At 40.2% G+C, this 21,207-nt stretch overlaps 1 protein-coding gene across 2 annotated transcripts in view; it reads right to left on the bottom strand.

Moving 5' to 3' along the window:
• Positions 1–4,281: 4,281 nt before the first annotated feature.
• nt5c1aa (5'-nucleotidase, cytosolic IAa) overlaps positions 4,282–21,207 on the bottom strand; it is a 24,828-nt gene continuing 7,902 nt past the window's right edge. For both annotated transcript variants that reach the window (XM_020624873.1, XM_020624874.1), the window contains 5 exons: positions 16,534–16,701; positions 16,319–16,448; positions 10,590–10,712; positions 7,313–7,497; positions 4,282–6,712 (listed from right to left, as the gene is read on the bottom strand). In XM_020624873.1, the coding sequence (XP_020480529.1) occupies positions 6,356–6,712; positions 7,313–7,497; positions 10,590–10,712; positions 16,319–16,448; positions 16,534–16,701 (963 nt within the window). In that variant the 3' untranslated portion in view covers positions 4,282–6,355. The remainder of the gene's footprint in view (positions 6,713–7,312; positions 7,498–10,589; positions 10,713–16,318; positions 16,449–16,533; positions 16,702–21,207) is intronic.

Here is a 21,207-nt window from a genome sequence, read left to right as displayed (position 1 = left end):
CAGGCAAGTGGCAGCTGTGTCGCACACATACTTTACACTAATTTATTCATATTGTTCATCTTCCAAAGGCACTGATGCAAACAGTGTTTTCCATCTACTTTTTTCAGGCTCACTCATGTGTCACTCATTGTGTTAGAAAACTGAAAAACAAAATATAATTGCAGAAATTACAGTTCTGACACTGCATGCAGCTTGATGCTCCTTTCTCTCAGTGGCTTGTTTTCCTGCTGTTGCCAGCACCTCTATGACTCAGCTTAATAGAGGACAGCCAATTTTTAAAGTTTCCTTTGCATAATTGACTTTGGAAAGAAAAGCAATAATTATAAAAGAAATAGAAATTGTGATATTTTTACTCCCTGGTGTTCACATTCAATTTGGTCTGTGTGCAGCAGAGACAGAAAACACTAAATCAATATGCATGACATGAATGAGCTTTTCTCTGGAAGCTTATTTTTCATGTTAAATGGTCAGGCCATACCATCATAAATCATTTCCCCCCCTAACCTAACCTAAGATGAGCATACAATGATTTTGTACACTGTTCTCCAACCTTAACCCTATTATACCATGTACGTACATATGAGAAGGTCCCTCCTTTGCTCATCCAAGTAAAGAGCAGACATAATATCTGCATTGTATTTGCTCGGGTTTATACAGTGGCTGGTCCAACTGGTTTGGCTTCTCATATCTGAGAAGAAGATCTGTTCAATAGTCCAACCACTGTCACTGTTCTACCAAGCCTTTACAATCAGCAGAAAACTAATGAACCCAGTGAATCAAAAAAACTATTATCAGCATTACCAATACAAGTTCTGTGTGGGTGTAGGAGTGAAGGCAGGTCTACAGAGTCATCAGGTAGGCGCCTTCTCACTAACTGGTGTTTTGTTGAGTTGGGCCCACAACAATGAGAAGGCTCAACAGTGTGTTCCAGTGTTCCAAAACCACTCCTAGGCTCAACAGTGTGTTCCAGTGTCCCAAAACCACTCCGCTTTTTGCCCAAATCAATCCTTCATTGGTATCTACTTGATAGCGAATCAATCAGTCGGGGCTACAATTAACAATCAAACAGGATTTCTTTTTCAACTGGCCTCGATGTCCTTCTGCAGTCAGTGCCATGCAGTCCATTATGCAGTTCATTTATAGTTTTAAGGAATAACTGGACATACTGGAAAATACACTTTTCCTGTTTTCTGAGACTTAATGTTAGAATAACAATCACTCTTGTGACCAAGACTTTGATTAGCTTAGCTTAGTGAGTTTAAAAGTTCATCTTTTTGTGTGAATGTGCTAACTCTCAAGTCTGTATGATCAATATGAAGCTACTAATTAGCGGCCAATTAGTTTAGCCTAGCAAAAAAGGGTGGAAACGCAGCTACCAGCACCTCTAAAGCTCACTGATGAGCATATGTTTAATACATACCAAATAAATACATACCAAAATATTAAATCGACAAGTTTTCAGCTGGAATTATTTCATGGCAAGGTGCAGCCAGACTAGCTGTTTGTCTTTGATTCCAAACTTTATGGCAAGCTAAGCTCAAACGCTTCCATAATTACTACCTCAGAAACATGAGGGTAGTTTTAATATTCTCATTTAACTGTTGGCAAAAGGGTAAATAATTGTACTTTCCACAGTGACAAAGTATTGACTTAATGATATTTGATGTTTCATATTTGTAGTGTTTATACATTTATTAATTTTTGTAAATACATTAGTCTAAAATTCACTTTTCAGGAAAATGGCTTTCTAAATCCTTGAATGTGAGCTTGATCTCACCCAGTCCAATGGAGAGCTGCTCTAGTGGAGATGGATATGGTTGAGACAGGCTCATACAACAGATGAGCTGTATGAGGAAAAATCTATCCATCTGATGAAGCTGTGAAGTAAAACATCTCTGCCAGGCATCCATTTGCTGGCTCCCTTTTCAACTGTCTTTTCTTGCTTTGTTTCTTCTGCCCATCTTTTTGCCCACACTTTTATCCCTTTTATCTTTGAGGATCTCTCAGTGTTTAGCTATATGCCTCACCACGCTTTCACTGAGGTGCTCCCAACTGAATGGCCGCAGGTGTTTGCAGGCAGCTCTGCGAATGCCCTTTGTGTTCATTGTTCATGAGTATGGTTTGTGTGAATGTAAATCTGTTGTTTTTTTATATGGTTACATACTGTATATTGTAAATACTATAAGCCTTTTCCTATTTCACATTTTTCTTCCCTGTCTCTCTTCTTTTCCTCCTTCTTTCCTTACTCCTTCAACATCCTGGATAAGGTAGCCATGGAAACACAGTCGAAGTGTGCTGGTGACAAAACATTTTTATAAAGGCCAGTCCATAAATTACTTACGTACCTGAGACACACGCACACTAGAACTTTCAAGCTCCCAGCTCTCCTCTTATCTCTCTTGAGGGAGAGCCTTAATCCGTTGCTATGGATACTAATATGGAGGGATGAATCCTTCCTGAAGAAACTTTGAAAGCCTTAGAAGAAGTAAGCAGAAAGAGAAAGCATTTAAGGAGATTGTCCTGTTGGCTAGTTTTCATTCTCATTCACTGATAATACTCAGTCGGTATACTTTTTTCTATCACTGTTTGCTACAGTCAGAGTGAGAAGCTGTTCCTCTCCACTCCACCGCAGTTTTATCTTACACCCTAAAAAACCCTTAAAAGATCTAGTTAGAAGAATCCTAGAAAAATGTAGATTGCTTTGTGATTTTCTGTATTTGCAGGACATGTCAGCAAATCTTATGACCAAAGTCAAGTTTAAGAAAAGAGTCTATTTAAAGAGCTCAAAAAGCTACAAGGTGCTTGGCAGCCAAAAAAAAAAAAAGCATACTGGAACAGATTGAAAACATTTTGTAGACTGGTCTCCCACTGCGGAGTCCCTCTGAGTATGACCAGTATTTATGCCAAAGCAGGGTGAGTCACTCATCTCCTCCCTCCATGAGTGTGACTCGGCTTTGTAACCTAGCAGAAGCAAAACAACACTTTTCATATCTGTCTTTGGGGCAAGCAGTGCTTTCCTCTGCATCTGCCTTTTTCTCTCATTGACATTTCTTATTGTGTTGTTATCCAACACTGATAAAGGCACTCCCAACCCCCCGGCTCAGGCTCTCCACTGTAGGTCACATCTGGCAGTAACACAGCTTATATATAGGCTTATGGGCTGTTATGTAACTTCCCGCATTCAGTCATCAATTGCAGTTTGTGGAACCTACCTTTAATTTATGAAACAACTCCTTTCTTCACCCTCTTCTGTTGCTTTTACTTGCACTTGAGTTATGATCTATCATCGCACCAGCGTTCAATCATATTATCTGTGTAAAGCTGATTTTTGAAAAATCCCCCCAGCTTGTACATCTGAAATGAAAATAGATCTTAAATATTTCCTCTGATTTTTCATTTGGGCAGCTTCCAGCATTTATGAGCTAACCGGGCTATCTGTAACATGCAGGATAGTTGTTATGGTCATTTTTATCCCCAGGCACCATCTCCATCTGGCATAGTGAAGCACACAGCTGTCCTCTTTCACCCTTCATTTTCAATGATGGTTATTGTCTGCTTAATAATAAAACTGGCATCCTGTGCATGTGTGTCATTATGACCTGTGAACTGTGCATAGGCTTTGCAGAATTTATCAGCCAGCCACATCTGATCTATGGCCGGCTGTATAGACAGAAGACATCACCTCTGCTGTTCTGGAGCTAATAACATCCATGCAGATGTCAATCCATCAGTGTTTACCAGCAGGGCTCATCCCTGTGGTGCTTTTAGCAATATGGCACCAGGTACACCAGTGCTGGATGTTGACGCTTTCTGGCATTAATCACCCAGACTCTGCTGGGAAGATCCAATTCAGCTGGAAATGATTGGGCATATTAACACATTTATCATAGATATGTGAATAAAGGGAAGAATGAGTGGGTAGCAATATGATTCTGCTCATTGAAAAGAGTGAAATATTAAAGTAAATGGGGAAAATATCCTGTAAGAAATGAGACAAAAGGAAGCGGTAAAGAAAAATTAAGAAACTAGAAAGAAGAAAAATATATAAAGATACATCATTAAAAATAAATTTAATGTGGATTGAGCTCTTAAATCAGTGTCAGTTGATCATTTTTTCACATTTTTCATCCAAAATTAAACCAATCTGTGCTGCAGCAGGTCATTTATCATTCCAGTGCTGCCACTTCATGGTGGACTGTAGGAGTGCATGTCAGTGAATCAATGCAGGAGTTGTGTTCATCACAAGGATATTAGAGCGAGTACAGTCATTCACATCTTTATTTATTTTTCATGTACATTCTCTTACTTAAAAACCTTTTTGTTATAAGGGTTGAAAAGTCATTTTATGCATGTTGCTGCAATTTCACACATGCATAATCTGTGTTAATCTAATGCCACCCTAAAATCCAAACTGCTCTGGCTGATGAGCTACTGTTATTGTGCTGAAACTTGATCCTCTGATAACTCACCCATCATTTTAATGGCTGCCATAAAAGACACATGTTTAATTATTTGTTTTGGCTGTGAAATGAGACCTGTGGATTGCTTGTCACCTTCCTGAGCTCTGTGGTCCTCCAAAGGCCAAGGAGAGTAGTGAAGCATCTCTAAATATAGGCTAAACTAGGTGGAAGATTTTTGAGCGCTTGCCCGTGGCAACAGGGCCACGTGAATAGCATTGACATTTTCAAAAGGCCACTAATGCCATCTAGTCAATAAAAGATAAATTTGTGGTTTTTATACAAACACATTTCACACTGTAACTAAAATAAGGCATTGATTGCCAGGTGTATATTTCCTACATTTTACAACATCAGTCACCACCTTATCAGTGTGACTGTGCACTGGCCTTGGTGTGCGGGAGAGGGCTGTCAAGTCAAGATTTGCTGTTTTCTGCACATCCGCGCACTGTTTTGAAGAACCACAACACATTTCACATGGGATTTAATTCAATATTCCCTCAACTTTAATCAGGCTACCCTGTGCTTTGTTAGCCTCAGCTATACTTAGGCTCACATGGGCTTTGAGAACACTAAGAACTGCCTCCTAGCATAGTAAGCTTTAGCGTGCTAATGGAAGTGTTCAGCTGAAATTGTTGAGAATTCAGTTTAATTCATTTCTAAAATGTTGTGTCATAAATTGAAGCACTGAACTCACGTTTTAACACAGTTCCGACCTGTTCGAGGTGCTATACATGACAAGTATGACAACCACATCACAAGCAGTTAAAATATTTCTGTCCCGACCATGATCACATTGCTAACATGGTTGTGAATAGTGAATTTATTGTAATTAAATTTAGTCCACTAAAACCTATGTCTGTCTATATATTGTATGTTTTGGATGGAGTAGTTCACTTTCTTCAGGACAATGAAATATTCTATATTTAGCATGCTAATAGGTCATACTTTAGCATTAGTGCCTATGTTGTTGGGAAGTTTAAAGTAGATATAATTGTGTCCTATGATGCTATGTACAAAGTCACAACACCAAATTCATTAGGTTTCATTCTATGCAGACAATAATTTGCACTAAAATGTTTGGCCATTCATCCATTCTGCTAAAGTGTTTTTAAATAGCATCTTCACTGAAACTAAGGCACCAACTCAAGTGTATGGCTTTCTATATTTCTTTTGGACTAACACAATAATAAAATACTGTAATATTACTATCTTCAGTAATATACAACACATTTTGTATAGTTGCAAATGCTTTTACATTCTTGTGATGTCAAACTATAAAGTGACTGACATATAATCTTTAAATTATGACTCTACAGTACATCAGTATAATTTTTAACCTTATAATATCTCTGCTTTGTGCTTAGGGCTCATTTATTGACAAAATACAGTGCAGTCGCTGTGCTTTGCTCAGAAAGGAGTCAGTGAAGCTGTTCATTCGCTGCCCTGCAGCATTCACTGAAGAGCTGTCTTCTTTATGAAGACAAGTGTTAGTGAGAAAAACACAATCAGGTTACCATGACAATAGAGCACCTTTGAAATTCCTGTACAAAGCAAGATCTGACAAAACATTTCAGTGTTGAGTAGACTGAGGTTTTGAAATGTAAAGCTGAGGGACACTCTGCTTGGCCTCTACTCTGACCTGTACAGTATCTAACTCCTAACATGGTGGCTTTAAGCTAAGACAGTTTGCATTGTGATACAACACACAATAAAATTGCTACAGTATGGAAATGGCACATTTCCACATACAGTACAGTACAGTACAAGTTCACCTTTCCAAGCTGAAACCTCTCAGCTTCTCTTTGCTATCCTGTAAGATGTTTCTCTAGTCATTCTTCTTCTCCTGTTCTGTTTCTGGCTACATGAAGAACATGAGGAATCTGCAGTCCTGCTGTTTACTTCCCCACACTAGCATTCTGTTTTGGGTTGTGATTCTGAGCAATGCCGTACGGTACATGGGCAGCAATGGTGCCCATCTCTGCCGCTCCCTCCACATGAAACATCTGATCGTCAAAGAAGATGTGAGGCCTGATCTTCTCCAGCATGGGGCCCTTCGGTGCTCCTGCCAAGAACAATGCCTCATCGATCTCCAAGCCCCAGGCCCTGAGCGTCTTCAGTGCCCGGATACCGGAGCTGGCTGCGCTACGAGCTGTGACCAAGTAGGTCCGGATGGGACAGTCCAGGCGCTGGCCTTTAGCATAAAATTTTTTCTGGAGCTTCCCCAGTACCTCCAGGAAGCCTTTTAGGGGCCCCTGCCAGGGAGAAAAAAATGGAGACATTATGATAAAGCACAGCCAGGAGAAATGTGTTCCCTTGTGTGCATGCAGGACAAGCAAACCTTCACTGAATTAGCATCACTTTATTGTAATGTAGCACCGTGTGAAGCCTGCACAGCTCACAGCTGATTTTATAAATTAGCTGTCTGGCAGGACAATGTGCCATCTGACAGTCTGAATCATAATGCCTTTTGAAACCATTTATCATACTATTTTCCATAATTTATTCTTTGAATAATTTGTTAATTAAATAGATTTATATCAAGAACATCTGCATAATTATTTACAGGCGATTAGAGATGCATGGAAAAGCCAAAGTAATGTTTTACTGGAAAGAAGATTAGGGTTTAAAGCTCACTCATATTTTGTTGCCTCAGAATCATTTATAGCATTATTATTCTTTTTACTTATTTTCTTTTTTAAATAAATGTCAAAAACCTCAACCTCACCCTTTTTGGGATAGAGGGAAATGCAATCTGTACTCATTCCATGATTATTTGGCATATAGTTTATGCTTGGTGTCAGCACATGCGCTGCTGTTCAGGAGCAAACAGACTTCTAGTGAAAACTACATACATGATCCAATAGTGTGTCCTCATTTTCCCTCTCATGTTCGAAGAACTTGTCCAGCCCATGGGCCTTGAAGATGCGCTCTGACTCATCAGAGAAAAGGACGGCATCACCGTCAAATGCCACCCTCAGCTGGTACTCGGATACCTCCGTTATCTTCTCTGACATGAACATGGTGGCTGCTGCAATGCCTGAACATAGACACAGACAGAGCCGTCAGTAAGAACGGGTTCAACAGTTGAATCTGAAGGCAGTTACAGGGAAGTGGTGAGCGTACAAATCCCACTCCACTTTACATTACTCTGCTTCACTTCATTTTAAACAAATCCAGTAGGTACCCTTGGTAGTTGTGACAGTGATGTTTATTAGATCAGGATCAATTAAATCAGAAGCATTTCCTGTATCATTTCACTCTACTTTAAATTGAACCTACATAAAAACTTTGAGTCCTACAGATAGTTATACTTTGATACTTGCAGGCAATGATGGTTTGAGTGGATCAGAATCAAGTGCTCTCTAAATAATTAACAGAGACATTTGTTGCAAAGGATAAAACCAGCCATCACAGAGCATTTTACTTCACCATACTCTGAATGAAACCTACTTAGATACTTTGATAACTGTCGATTGGATCAGAAGCAAATGTGCAGAAACCCTTCTTGTTAAGGTAAAGCCAGCTTTTGCCTTTCACTTCACTTCTTTTTAAATCAATCCAAGAGGTACACTACTACTCGTTTGAACACACTTCATCACTGAATTGAATAGGAAAGTCAGTTGAATGTATGATAAATGTAATACTCAAACTGTGATGGCCTTTTTGAATTCAAAATTTAGTCTATAAGTGCAACAAACTGTCAGAAGTAGTTTGCCTTGCGGTCCAGTAGAGGGCACAGTACCTGCTTGACCCACAGCATGCCCTACTGACCTAACACTAAATGAATCAATAAGAATGGAGGTGGACACTACTGAACAAAGCGGTGCTAATAATAATCACAGAGCACATAATCACGGTAACAAAGCATCTGAGCAACTATTTTGACTTCTTCACCAAAGATGAGGCTATTTGGTGAGTTTGTAAAGAAACAGGTGTCTGACTGTGCAAGGACTGAGGACTTAGCTGTTTGTTTGCCACCCAGCAGCAATATCAGTTGTACAAATCATCTGACTCTTTACTTTTCACTTCACTCATCCTCAGGACCCTCCCCAGAAGCCTGTTAAAAGGCCATCACCAATAATACAGCAAGACTTACAGCATAGTATATGCAAGAATATTTAGATTAAGGGGGACAGGTGTTAAAACATTTTTGAAACAGTGACTGCCCTAGCCCTATCAGATTCTAGTTCACTTCACTTTATCACTTGATTTCCTGCTAGAGACACACCACATTAGGTAGATTTTCACAGTTGTTGCAGCAGCTGTAGTGCTATTTAAAAACACTACACAAACACATGTAGTATTGACAGATGTCTTTACAGCGAGGAGGGACCTTTCAAGTAAAATGTCAAGGACACCTCTTTAGCTTGACTCTGTGTGTGTCTGCTCCCTATGCACTCACTGCATAGTGACCTAAGTTTGTAAGTCCTATGAACAATGCCCCTGAAGTCACCTACAGAGGTATGTGGTTGTGCTGTGATCAGTCAGGATTCTGGGTAATTTATTTTCCCCAGCCCTCTACACACAGGGATTGTGACACAGAAGATACAGTAGGCAGTGTTCTGGTTCGCTACAAATTATTTAAAAAAACTTAACAGTTTTGTGTCAACTAGGTTAATTCAGATCTTGTTTTAAAATTTTATAAACAGGTTTTATCCTGGTGGCTCTTTAGGACCTTGGGTTCCTTCTGGTTTCAGCCCTGTCTGTGTCTCTGAAGGGTTTTCTGTGTGCTTCTTTTTTTGGCAGCAATAATAAGGTAGCATGGAATGTGATGATCTGAACAAATGTAAATCTTCCAAAGCAGTTCTCACCTCAAGTTTCACAAAGTTTATAACAGCGCATTTTGTTTCTAGCACCTTGTTAGTAAAGCACTATTAATGGTTTGTAGTGTATTTCTTTGGCAGAAAGTGGTCTGTGTTTTCAAATATTGATACAGTACATATTCAAAGTCACACCAAGAGCAAAGGGATGTTATTGACTGCTGATATTCCCTTTAGTCTATGGCTTTATATGCTATGACATGCAGGAATCCATCAAGCAAATACAAAGGGAGGAAATAATCAACATGCTGATTTATGGTAATATTCCTGCAGCAAAGGAGAGGATGTCAGTCACTGCTACTTATTATGCAAAGAGATAAAAAAAATCTCGACATATATTCCCAGGAGTTGAAGTCAGTGATCTTTGTGTGTAAAACTTTTAGTAGCTTGGTGCTTCTATCCATTTAAATTAAAGTTCAAAGGATGCACTGGAGTTTTGCAAGTTTTATTCCATTTTTCTGAAGTCAGACAAAAATGATAACTGATTGCCTATACAGTACTTTAAGATATTTATGCCAACATGCAAAAAGCTGACAAGTAAAGATAATGACATCATTTGACTACAAGAGAGAATATGAACTGATGTATAATACAAAGAGCTTCATGTGTTGAGCTGAGGTATGAAAGTAAAAAGCATTTTAGTTAGACTAAAAATGTGAGGCTTGCACTGCCTGAGACACAATGTCAGCTTAATGTTTGACCAAAGACGTTTGTTGTATCAGAAGCAAAATTCATACTTTGCTAGACCTAGGTTTTATAAGACAGAGCCACCCAACAGTATCATTTTCATTTTCAGTGGCCCAGAATGACCAAAACTTGTTTATTTTTGTTTCAGAAGCAATTTGGTTGTAGATCAGTGTTATGGTCACTTGAAAGCTGAAGTATAGAACTTTTTTAAGTGTAATTCTTTAAAGTTTGATAAATGAGACCTTTGGATATTATCAAAATCATGTATACCAAAGTAACCACAATTTTCATGTTTTATATAAATAACATAATCTGAATATAATTAAAAACATATTAAGACTAAATACTGGGATACAAGTGTGCCTCTAAATCTACTCCATCCACCCTGTGTCTAAAATAATCCCATCCAACACTGGGCAAGAGGCAGGGTACACGCTGGACAGGTCACCAGTTTCTCACAGGGCTGACACATACAGACAAACAGACACTCATACTTACAGCCACACCTTCATTGTATAACTTTGTAGTCCTGTGATCATTCAGCATTTTTTGTTCTAAAACAGGCAATTTAACAGATTATCCTTCGTTTTCTTCATTTGTGTTTGCGTCTGTGTGTGCTCACCTTCAGCCAATGCCTCCCTGACCTTGTCAGCATCAGCTGACAAGTAGAGGTTGGTCTGCCAGGCCTTTAGGTAGCCAATAGGACTGCTTCCCCCAGTCATACAAAACCTCTCAATGAACAAGTCTGGGGATGAGATGAAAAAACAGTGACAAGGTTTTTAGTTTCAGTTTAACACGTGGTCTTAAATGTGTGCATACAGTACATTAGCAGCATTACAGAGCAATTAGAACATGTCTTCATTTAGATATTGACACAGTATGTGATATGGCAACATCAGTTGAATTTAAAAGAGTTGAATCTGTCTTATGATAAATAAGTTCAGGAGTCATGGGAGGTAAAGTGGAAGGGTGCAGGGATAAGGACAGGGTAAGAGGATGAACTTACAAGTGCAAGACGTGGAGAGGGTCCAAAGAGGGGTTTAATTTGAAAGAAGTACAGGGAGACTAGAGGAAGGGCGAGGCTATAAAGATCGGGGGAGAAGAATTATGACTACTGGGGATGGTTTGTGTTTTGGCCAAGAGAGCTGCTTAATTCTCTGCTGTGCTCTGATTCAAAGTGTAGGAGAGAAACACGATGTGGAGAACAGGAGGAATCTGGTATTAGGCAATATGATCCATAATTACAGAGCTGTGAATCAAATTAGCCTGTCCAGGTAAAATGGGGCGATATTTACTAGGTAACAAAGAGCAGGGCATGAGGGACTGTCAGAAAGGGCACAGCACTCAAGTAATACAGTAGATTAATGCTGTGATGGGAATTCCGAGTAGAGCTGAAGGTTATAATAAAATGCAAAGACGTGAATGACCCCAAAGATCTGGTACAAGAGGAGGTTAGTGTGGGTGGAAGATGAATGCACTGATTATTAAAATAGAGACGACAAGATTGACATTTCTTTAAATCTGCTCTATCTTAGGTGAATTTGTCTTCATCCACACAGTGATTTAAAATTGCTTAAATCAGTCGCTTGTCTTTTTTGGCAACGAAGAAGGCTTCAAAGCAAATGGTTCGCAGAAAATGCCTCTGAGTCTGAAGCTTGTGTCGGAGCTTCAGTGTCAGACGGCCATCACTACTTTTTGTTCACTGCCTGTCTCGGGCTGTTTCCTCATGTTTTTGTGACATTACACTTCAGTACTTAGGAATATTTTTGTTCTCCTGATCAGCCACTGTCTTTTTTTGTGTGTGTGGCCTAATAGGACACTTTGTTAGCCTGTCCTGTTTGAGTTCTCAATCTTCTCCCTGAGCAGTTTCTAGTAGATGCCAATGTCTGTTGAGGTTGCTATCTTGGGCTCTGCCCTGTGCTAAAAGGGAGACTGCCAGTTCCTCCCTGTGCTTGTCTAGGTTTTCATGTGCTACGTTTTTCCCAGTTCAAGTTATATTAGGGTCCTCTACTCACATGGCGTTTGCTTCCTCCAGCTGCTCTGTGGCCCAGAAGCATTTGACTATACATCTGTGACCGGGCCAATATACAGGCCTAGGCAACTCAGACCGTAGTAACTTTTAGTAGTTCCCCAAGAATAACACCCCTCCTGTTTTCAGAGGTCAAATTCATGCAAACTTCCCCAGTACTGAGCTACTACCCCCAGATAGATCTGCAAACACAGAGACGTTGGAACTACTCACACAGATAAAACTTTGAGTCAAAGTATAATTTAACAGTAATAATGTTTTAAGAAGCCTAACCCCAGAAGCTAAAGGCCTTGCCTCCCTGTGCATAAAACCATTCACACACTGTTCACACCATAAAATTGACTAAACCCTATTTGGAAACAATACAATAAATAGGGAACATAATGCTAGGTGAACCTCTTAACATAAAAGCAAACAAGGCAAAACGTTGCATAAGCAAAACATCATAGGCAAAACATCACATAAGCAAAACAGCAGTGGCTATCACCCCTTGGCTGCACGTCACCCTAGCACAGCATGTGCGAAGGACGCCAACTTTGACTGGATCACGCTCGCATCAATTATCGCTCCTGGAGAGCATGTGGCAATCTCCTAAAAACAGTCTTAAAGGAGAAGCAGGACACAGCTTGATGGAGGGAGATTCACTTCAGACTGGTTACGGCAGCGACCAGCACAGAAATTGTTTATCGCAACAGCATCTCCCCAGGTGATATTTATATCCATGATTATTCTGCCAAATTACTAACCAGGCGGTGTAGGCGTGGCCAACCCGCCGGTTACACATCATTCCAGGTCAGCCTCCTGCCTTTCTGCACCATTCAACTGCCTAGAAACAGCTGTAAATCCGCTAAATCTCTAAGATTGAAGGTTTCCAAAGTCCTGGCTGTGGCTGAAACTTGCCTAATATCTGCAACAGGGTGAATCCAGTTCTGAGCCTGCATCATTTAAACATTCTAATTGTTAACTCTGTCCTTCAACTTTCAAACAACTGAGCTGACTATTCTGCTTTTGGGTCTTACACAAACTGGCTATCTGACAACTTGTTCAAATTATGTCCAAGGTAATCATGTTGAAATACTAGGGTTTTCTCAGACTTGATCATGTAATGGGGATTGCAAAAGTTTTATATTCCTTTAAGAAATGTTCACTAATACTTTGTTCTCCAACCCTCTGAACAACGTTTAACAATCTAGGTGTAATTTTAGCCTCTTCTTCATTGCTTGGCACTGGGACAAAGGGCAAAATTCACTTCATGTGCTGAAATAAATGGTACAATCAGTTTCATGTAAATACAGAAGTGGCTTGCAAACTCAAACAGCTTACATTCCCCAGCTTTAGCTGACCTGATCAGAGTGGTTCATTTATCTATGAATTAAGCAGGCCACTTGTGTGTGGCTCATTTGGTCTTGCAGTGCAACCCAAAAGATATTTTTTGCTTCCTACTGGGAAAATGCTTTCAGACCTACCCTGCAGCGAACATGTTACTCAACCTTTGAAAAGAAATAAACAGGCAAACAGAACATACCGACATACAGGCCTGTGTTCACTACCACAGTGATTCCCTCCCCATAAACATAATTTCCAGTGTACTGTAGTTTAGCAAAAGAGAGCTTCTCTCAGAAATTTTATCAATAGAAAGCCTGAGGATTTATGACCTGGAGACAAGGGACAGCAAGGGTTTGTCACAAACACACAGAAATGGTGTGGATCTTACTGATGTACAAAAAATGGTCTGAATGATCTGAATTAGTATCAGTCAGAATATCAGACAGAAAAATCTGAGCTCAGCAGCACTAAACTCCCATATTTGCTCTTACTGCAAAGGGTAATACTGAGTAGTGTTTTAGTGAGAGAGGTAAAACAATATGATTCTTAAACAGGTTGAAGGCTTATGGAGACAAGAAACAGAGTGTTGCTTTAAGCCCTCTGGGTGATCTATCACTCCAAGAACTGTACTCGACAGATTTCCTAAAGAGTTTATTTAGCCTTGTAGTCGGGCCCTGGTGGGTGTGACCCCCACACAGCACCATACCCCGCCTCCTCATTTCAAACCTCCCAAGCTTCCCCTGCCTTTAAGAGGGGTGCTGGGGCGTGGGAGTCATTGGAGGGAAAGTGTCCTCACCACTGATGTCTCTGTATCTTTTTGCTACATAAAATGTTTTCATATCATATACATTGTATCATATTTGCATGTTGAGAATATCTAAAACATTGCAATAGGAAAGCAGGAAATCAGCGGGAAACCGCAGCTGTCACACCAACGAATGAGCAGCTTCATGAACCGTTTAATATTTTTGGTCTCATAGCAGCTACACCCATGTAAGATATGCATATTTAGTCAAGGAGTGGGTTTCGTTTTGATTTCCATAGATAATGCTAATGTCATCACATGAAATCTCAAGTTACTGTACAGGGAGTGCATGAGAGAACCTGCCAGCCTGTTGTCTTGGCACTTGGGTCCTGTGATGTATACGTGCTATAGTTACATGTATGTATGAAATTGATTGCCTTCTGCAGCCATGTACATACTGTATAGTTGTCCCCAGTCACCCAAATGCAAGGAGAGAAACTTTATATTGCTTGAAAAATAACAATTAAAGGCAGATGAGAATCCCACTTTCAGTTTCAAATGTCAAAAGCAAAAGGAGCAAGTAAATGTTTGTCTCGATAATTTCGTCTGATTTTGTAGAGAAGCCATGTTTTCTTTTAGTTCTGTAGGAAATGACAGAGGTCAGGGGACTGTTTGAATGCATTGGACCCCTCATGCAGAGAGCCACCAGAGAGATCTAACATGGAAGCATCTAGTAGGCCGTATGTTGCTTTGTTGGCCTCACTCAGATCTGTTTTTGTTTCGGGCCTGTTGGATTATTCCTACATCCCAGAGGATGCAATCTTGTGCTCACCCCAGCCCGGAGCTCTGAGGATCTGAAAACCTTTGAGGAGCTGAACAGGAAGTGGTCTGTGAGGAAGATATCATCACAGGGTCCGACATTTCCCTGGGAAGGATCCTACCAGTCAGCTGTTCATACATTTTACTGTTTGTCTCACAGCTGAGCTTGCGTCAGCATCGGTATGCTGACTGACTTCCATTATCTCATTATAATGTCTGTGTTTTAACATCTTAACTTGCTGCTTTTTTCTCTCAAAGTTGCATAAGAAAATACATCTGTCTTGTTTTTCTAAATCAATTTCATTAGTGGGAAACCCTCAGCTCACTGGATTTATATATAGAAAACAGTCCACTTTATTGTTCCAGAGTGACTCTATAGCTCATTTCCTCTCCCATGACAATTATATGGAAGATGAATATTTACTATATTGACTAAATTAAATTATATTGAGGTTTAAAGTTATGCATAATTTGAGAGTCCAGTAACAGGTGACAGGCCACTGGCTGTCTGGCGAGCTCCACTCACACTCCACCTCTTTGCACATTTTTGCATTAGCCAGGGTTAGGTGAAGTGAAAAGATGGCAACAACAAAGCTTGAGCTTCGAAACTGCTCTTCTGAAAACTAGTGGGTGATGACATGGAGGGTTCATCCGTCTTTAATATCTTTTGTATACATTATATACAGTCTATGGCCTCATTTCAGTTGATTCTGTCTGCAAAGCATAATATCTTGTCCATGCCATATGGTTATGCTGCTGTCTCATGCAAGCACTAACTTCAGACCTTGGACCTGCTCATGCTGCAAGACAGCTGACCAAAGGCAGGCTTTGGTTATTCAGGTGATTAACTGGACACTGGGACTGTGCTCCAGGAATAAGATAATGATTTTGTCAAACTGATGAGTTGTGTGAATGCTTGAAATGTGATATCTTATTAACCTATCAGTGTGCTCTTATACCATGACAAGGAGCTATTTATTCCTGTCTGCCACATTTTATATTTTAATAGTGCCACTGAGTGATACATTTTAAAATTCTCATTCTCATTCAGTATTGTGGTGCAGTGGTCAGCACTGTACCCTCACAGCAAGACTGTTGCCTTGTTTTCCCCATGCCTGTGTGGGTTTCCTCTGAGTATTCTGGCTTCCTCTCACTGTCCAAAGACATGCAAGTTAGTTTGAATGTGAGTGGAAATGGATATTTGTCTCTATAGCCCCATTCAAAGATAGTACCAGGGCTTGACAGTAACACCCGGCCACCTACTAAATGTGGGTGGGTAACATAGTCTCTCCCACTAGTCACTTTGGCTGGTTGAATGTTATATAAACATTTTAACATTTTATCATTAACTTAATGTGTTATTGCCATTAATGCTCTTACTATCTGTGCTTGGAGCCACATCACCTCTACAGTTTGAGTTTGTGAAACTTACTGTGATGGTTGATGGTGTTGATAAGCCGGATTCCTACATGTGCGTGGTTGTACGTCACCAAAACAATATCAAACAGCTCTTCACTCTGTGGGTACAGATCCCGCAGGCGAGCGTTGACTGTTTCCAGAGCCTTCACACAGCAAAAAGGAAGAATGTTAGTTCTAAAAATCTGAGTCTGTACTGTTTGTCCAGAAGTGTGTTTGTGTGACTTTGACCTTGACAAAGGGGAAAGCGGGTCCGGGGGCAAAGGGTTCGTTCTCATGTTCAATCTGGTATCTCAGATACTCCTCTACTCCTTTCTGCTCAAACACCTTCTGCTCACGCTCTGTTCGAAACAAGACCCGAGAAGAAACAGCGATAGTCACTGCGTTCTCTGGCTTGGGCTGCAGAAAAAGAGACAAACAAGACAGAGAATGGTACAATGAAGAGGACTGTTATTACAATACATCCTGTCCTACATGCTAAACGTGACTGTCATGCCTCTTAGCTGTTGTAATACCATTACAATATATTGATGCAGCAACATACAGTACTGTATGAATGAGGAGCCATCATTAGTAGAATGGTATCATCTCTAATAATGGGATAAGGAGGGTACATACATTCAGCCATGGCACCATCCATTTCCCAATGGTGCATTCACAGTGTAAGAAAGAAAACATTTCATCAAAGTTGCAAATACTGTTCAACTGTCTGACAAGACTTTACAAACCTGTAAGTACTTTCTGACTCAAGACCCACTTCCACATATTAATACTTTTTGAATTGCTTAAAATAATGTAATAGAATAACTAAAGCCAGACTGACACTGTGTGATTTTTATTGATCATGTATGATGTTTAACTCACACTATACATTTTAATCGGTCTTCTAACATGGCCTGAATGTACATTAAAAGTGAAACTGACAACTGTAAAATTTATGGATGGAAAAATATTACCAAACATTTTTCAAATATTTCAATAACAAAGAGCCTCTAATTGTTACAGTACACTATAACTAAACCCCTGTTTTATGTGTAATGGAAATTTGTTTTACATGCAAAGTGAACTATATGAAGACAGCTTTGAGAGTTTAATCATTTTTATGCAGTGCCTTATAATGTCCAAAACTGTTACTTAAATAATTGCTAGGCTTTATATTGGTCAAAGCAAGGTCTGTATAACTGTTTTTTTACATTGCCCACAAACTCCATTTGGGTGGACAAAATGTAAGATGACAGTCTTGTTCAGTCTTAGTGTTCACCTGAAGTACTTGATCATGCTTTGATTTGTTAATTTAGTGGGTATATCTAGCAGTTAGCACCACAACACTCTATTACTGCAGCAAAACTGTTGAGACTGTCAGAACTTATCATATGACAATTCAGCTCTGAGATCTTTATGGTTGTAGTTGAATTGTTGAGCTATATTACATAATACGGATATAATAATGGTTGTAATAATACTCTGTGTCCACCTCCATATAGGTTAAATGGTCTGTGTGCAGTGACTCACCAAAATAGGCATGCAATGTCAGAGCCCTGCTGAGTGTGACGACTTTGGAGCTTTGCGTGTTTATATTCTTCTGTAGTCTCAAATGAACAGTACTAGATGGCCCAGTGGTCTCATGTTACACTCATGTTGCCTAATGTGTGTGTTTATGCTTGGCTGTTGGCTTTTGGAGGAGGAGGGCGACATTCCTACCAGGGCAACCAGCATTATTAATTGAGCCAGACTCAAATAACGGGGTAGAGAGGGCCACTAGTTTAGAGTGTGTGTGCTTGTGTGTACCTCAAAACTACATACAACTTTGCCTAAATATGTGTGAATTTGTTGTACACATACAGTAAAATATGGAGGCAAGTGTCTTTTGTTCTGATTAAAATTATTTTACAAAATAATTTCAAAGTTCTAAATGTTGCTTATAGCAATCTAATAAGAATATAAATCTAAAAATATTCAAACAAATCTAATAACAAAGATAACACTGATTCTCTGAAATGCACTCTGAATTAAGATGAAGGCAAAAGGGCCAAAGGTTGACAGGACCACTGAGCCCTGTTCTAGCACATCGTTGCCTGTTGACATGTCACTTACTCACTGTGCCTGTTCACACTGTGTCCCTCCTCTCTCTCCTCCCCCCCCCCCCCCCCACATTATCCAACTGCCCTCAGACTCCTAAACAGTTGACAAGAGTATACAATCAGGGCTTTCTTCATGTAATTCCACGTGTACTGTTTACATTCCAAGTTTGCACATGCACATTTGCACATGCACAATTGCACACTCACTGCTGCCTAGTGTACATACAGTTCCGATGTAGCATACATTCTCTCTTTATCATATTCTTTTTATTATATTTGTTTCCACTTGCTGTTTTTAAGTGTCTATTTATCTACCTTATTATTCACTTTGTATCATTTGGCATTCATTGTGGACAGCAAAGTAAGAATGTCACTGTACAGAGAAACACATTTCCTTACTGTGTAAATGACAATAAACACTTTGAATTGTTGAATCTTGAATCATGGTGGGGTAACAAAAGTTTAGAAGAGTGCTGGTCAGATACAAACAAGCTAGAGAATAATGAAACTAGGAACTGGACTGCAGTAAGTATACAGCAAACAAACCGGAGACCAACATCCAGAGAACCTTTAGACTAATACAGATCTCCACATTAAGGTAGGAGATATATAATCAAATGAACAAGAAGTCAGCAAGTCAGAGGCTATTCAGTCACAACATAACATCCAGAGAATGGCAGTCTTAAATAATATCTTAACTGTAGCAGATGGGAAGACTGGAGAAGGCACATCAATTCAGAACATGGGAGTGGAATGAGCCACAGACCAGACAAAACGGTGACAGGGTGACAAGAAGCTGAAAAGCTGGCATCCAGGGCTAGTAGTAGGCAGAGACCAGGAAAAAAGCAGAGTGAAGCAAACCAGAGCTGTGGCAAATGGGGATCAAAATTGTGACAGTGAATAAATGAACCGACAACTGACTGAGAGCGATGAGGTGAATATAAAGGATAGCTAGCTAGGTAGCATTCACATAAAATGTGCTGCAATATGACTTTCTTATGAGGTGAATATAAAGGATAGGCAAACACTTGCATATTTAGCAACATTAGTATTCTGTAAGTCAAGTCTCTGGTCTATTGGTGAATGTAATGTCATTACTTGTCCACCAGCTTTTGTGACCATTAGTGCTGAACCACCTGCTAAAATCAGCTTGGATGAGCCAGCACTGCCGCCTACACCCAGCCCAGAACCAAATTCTGCTGTGGTGTCTTCTCCTCCACCTCCTCTGACCCCTTTCAGCTGAACCTGCAGTCACTGCTTCAGTCCTGGACGGTGATATGAGTGTGAGGAGTCCAGCAGAGAACCAGACTCAGATGAAGTTTCTCCTCCACCTGCCTCTCTGACCACTGAACCGCCTGCCAACAATGCGGTCAAAGACAGTGACACTATGAGTCAAACTGAAGCAGTAGAGCAACCGACACCCAGCCCAGAACCAGAGCCTTTTGATGTCTGTCATCCACCTGCACCACTGACCACCAGTGCTGAACCTCCTGCCAACATTGTGTTGGATGAACCAGCAGTGCAGCCACTAACTTGCTCTGAACCAGACCCTGCTGTGGTGTCTGCTCCTCTGCTCCCTCAGACCCCCACTGATGAACCTCGTATCATCATCTCCTGCCAGGCCAAACTAACACCCAGTCCAGACCCAGACCCTGCTGTGGTGTCACCTAGATCTACTCCACTGAAAGCCAGTGCTGAGCCATTTACTGACTAGCACTCACTGCTTCAAGTCCTGGAAGGTGAGGCAGCCCGAAGGAAAAACAGCTGTTCAGGTTTTCCCTGATGTGGAGCAGAAGGACCCAAGTCTGAGCCAGGACAACGGCTGAGTGGCAAAAGGCCAGCTGGCAAAGGGTGGATTTTGATGCTTCTTCACTCAGATGAGAAAAACTCTCTGCTGCTATTTTCTGCCTGAATAAACTGACTCAGACTGACCTCGGAATACTCGGTTTTATCCTGTGTGTAAAAAAAGCAATCAAATAACCTTTGTTTACATTCAATACTACAACAATCTACAATAACCTTATAAATATGAGCATCTGTTTTTCTTGCCAGTGTTGGATATTTTATTTTGAAAGGCACTGTGTGTGTGCATCAGAAGCTGGCTCTTCTGCAGTGCCTGTGGATGTGGATGACACTCTCAGGAAGCTGAGCAGGGCCCATCATGGGACTGTATGCATCCTTTTGTCATCTCCTCATTTCCTCACCTCCTTGTTCCCTCAACTCATCACACCCTGTCCTGACCTTCCTACCTGTAGCACTTCCCCCAATTTCCATTGGCAATCAGTCGTGATGATAAGTGTTGTTGGGGGCCAGGCTAATCACTGAAACAAGTAAACAAGGGAAAAGGCGAGCAGAGTGCAGCACAATCAAAAATTGTACTGTGGACTGATTGCTGTTGAGGTGGTAGAAGCTTACACACATGCACGCACACTAATTTGATTTTTTTGATTTATTTATTCTTTCAAGCATGTAAAGACAGTCGATATGTCAACACACATAATTTTACACATATCCAACAAATGCTAATCCAATATCAATTTGCTTATACCTAGTACATGCTTGAATGGAGTAGGAAGAAGTCAGACTTATCCAGTCCTACCCCATGACATCATCTTACCATCATTGGTTTGCAAGCAGTAAATGATTCACTTCTACACACACACATATACTAAAAAAAGAATATAACAGTGTTAACATTCTTACATCACACAAGTAATATACTAAAGAATTATTACAGAGTATTAACATTCATACACCACACCCACAATGTTCCATCTAATTAATCATTAAGCCTGTTCTTGCATATATCTTGATTGACACATAC

The sequence above is a fragment of the Monopterus albus genome, unplaced genomic scaffold (genome assembly GCF_001952655.1).
Source record: "Monopterus albus unplaced genomic scaffold, M_albus_1.0 scaffold340.1, whole genome shotgun sequence".
Lineage (NCBI taxonomy): Eukaryota > Metazoa > Chordata > Actinopteri > Synbranchiformes > Synbranchidae > Monopterus > Monopterus albus.
Note: the sequence above shows the minus strand (reverse complement) of the source record. Positions and strands in the feature narration are given on the sequence as shown.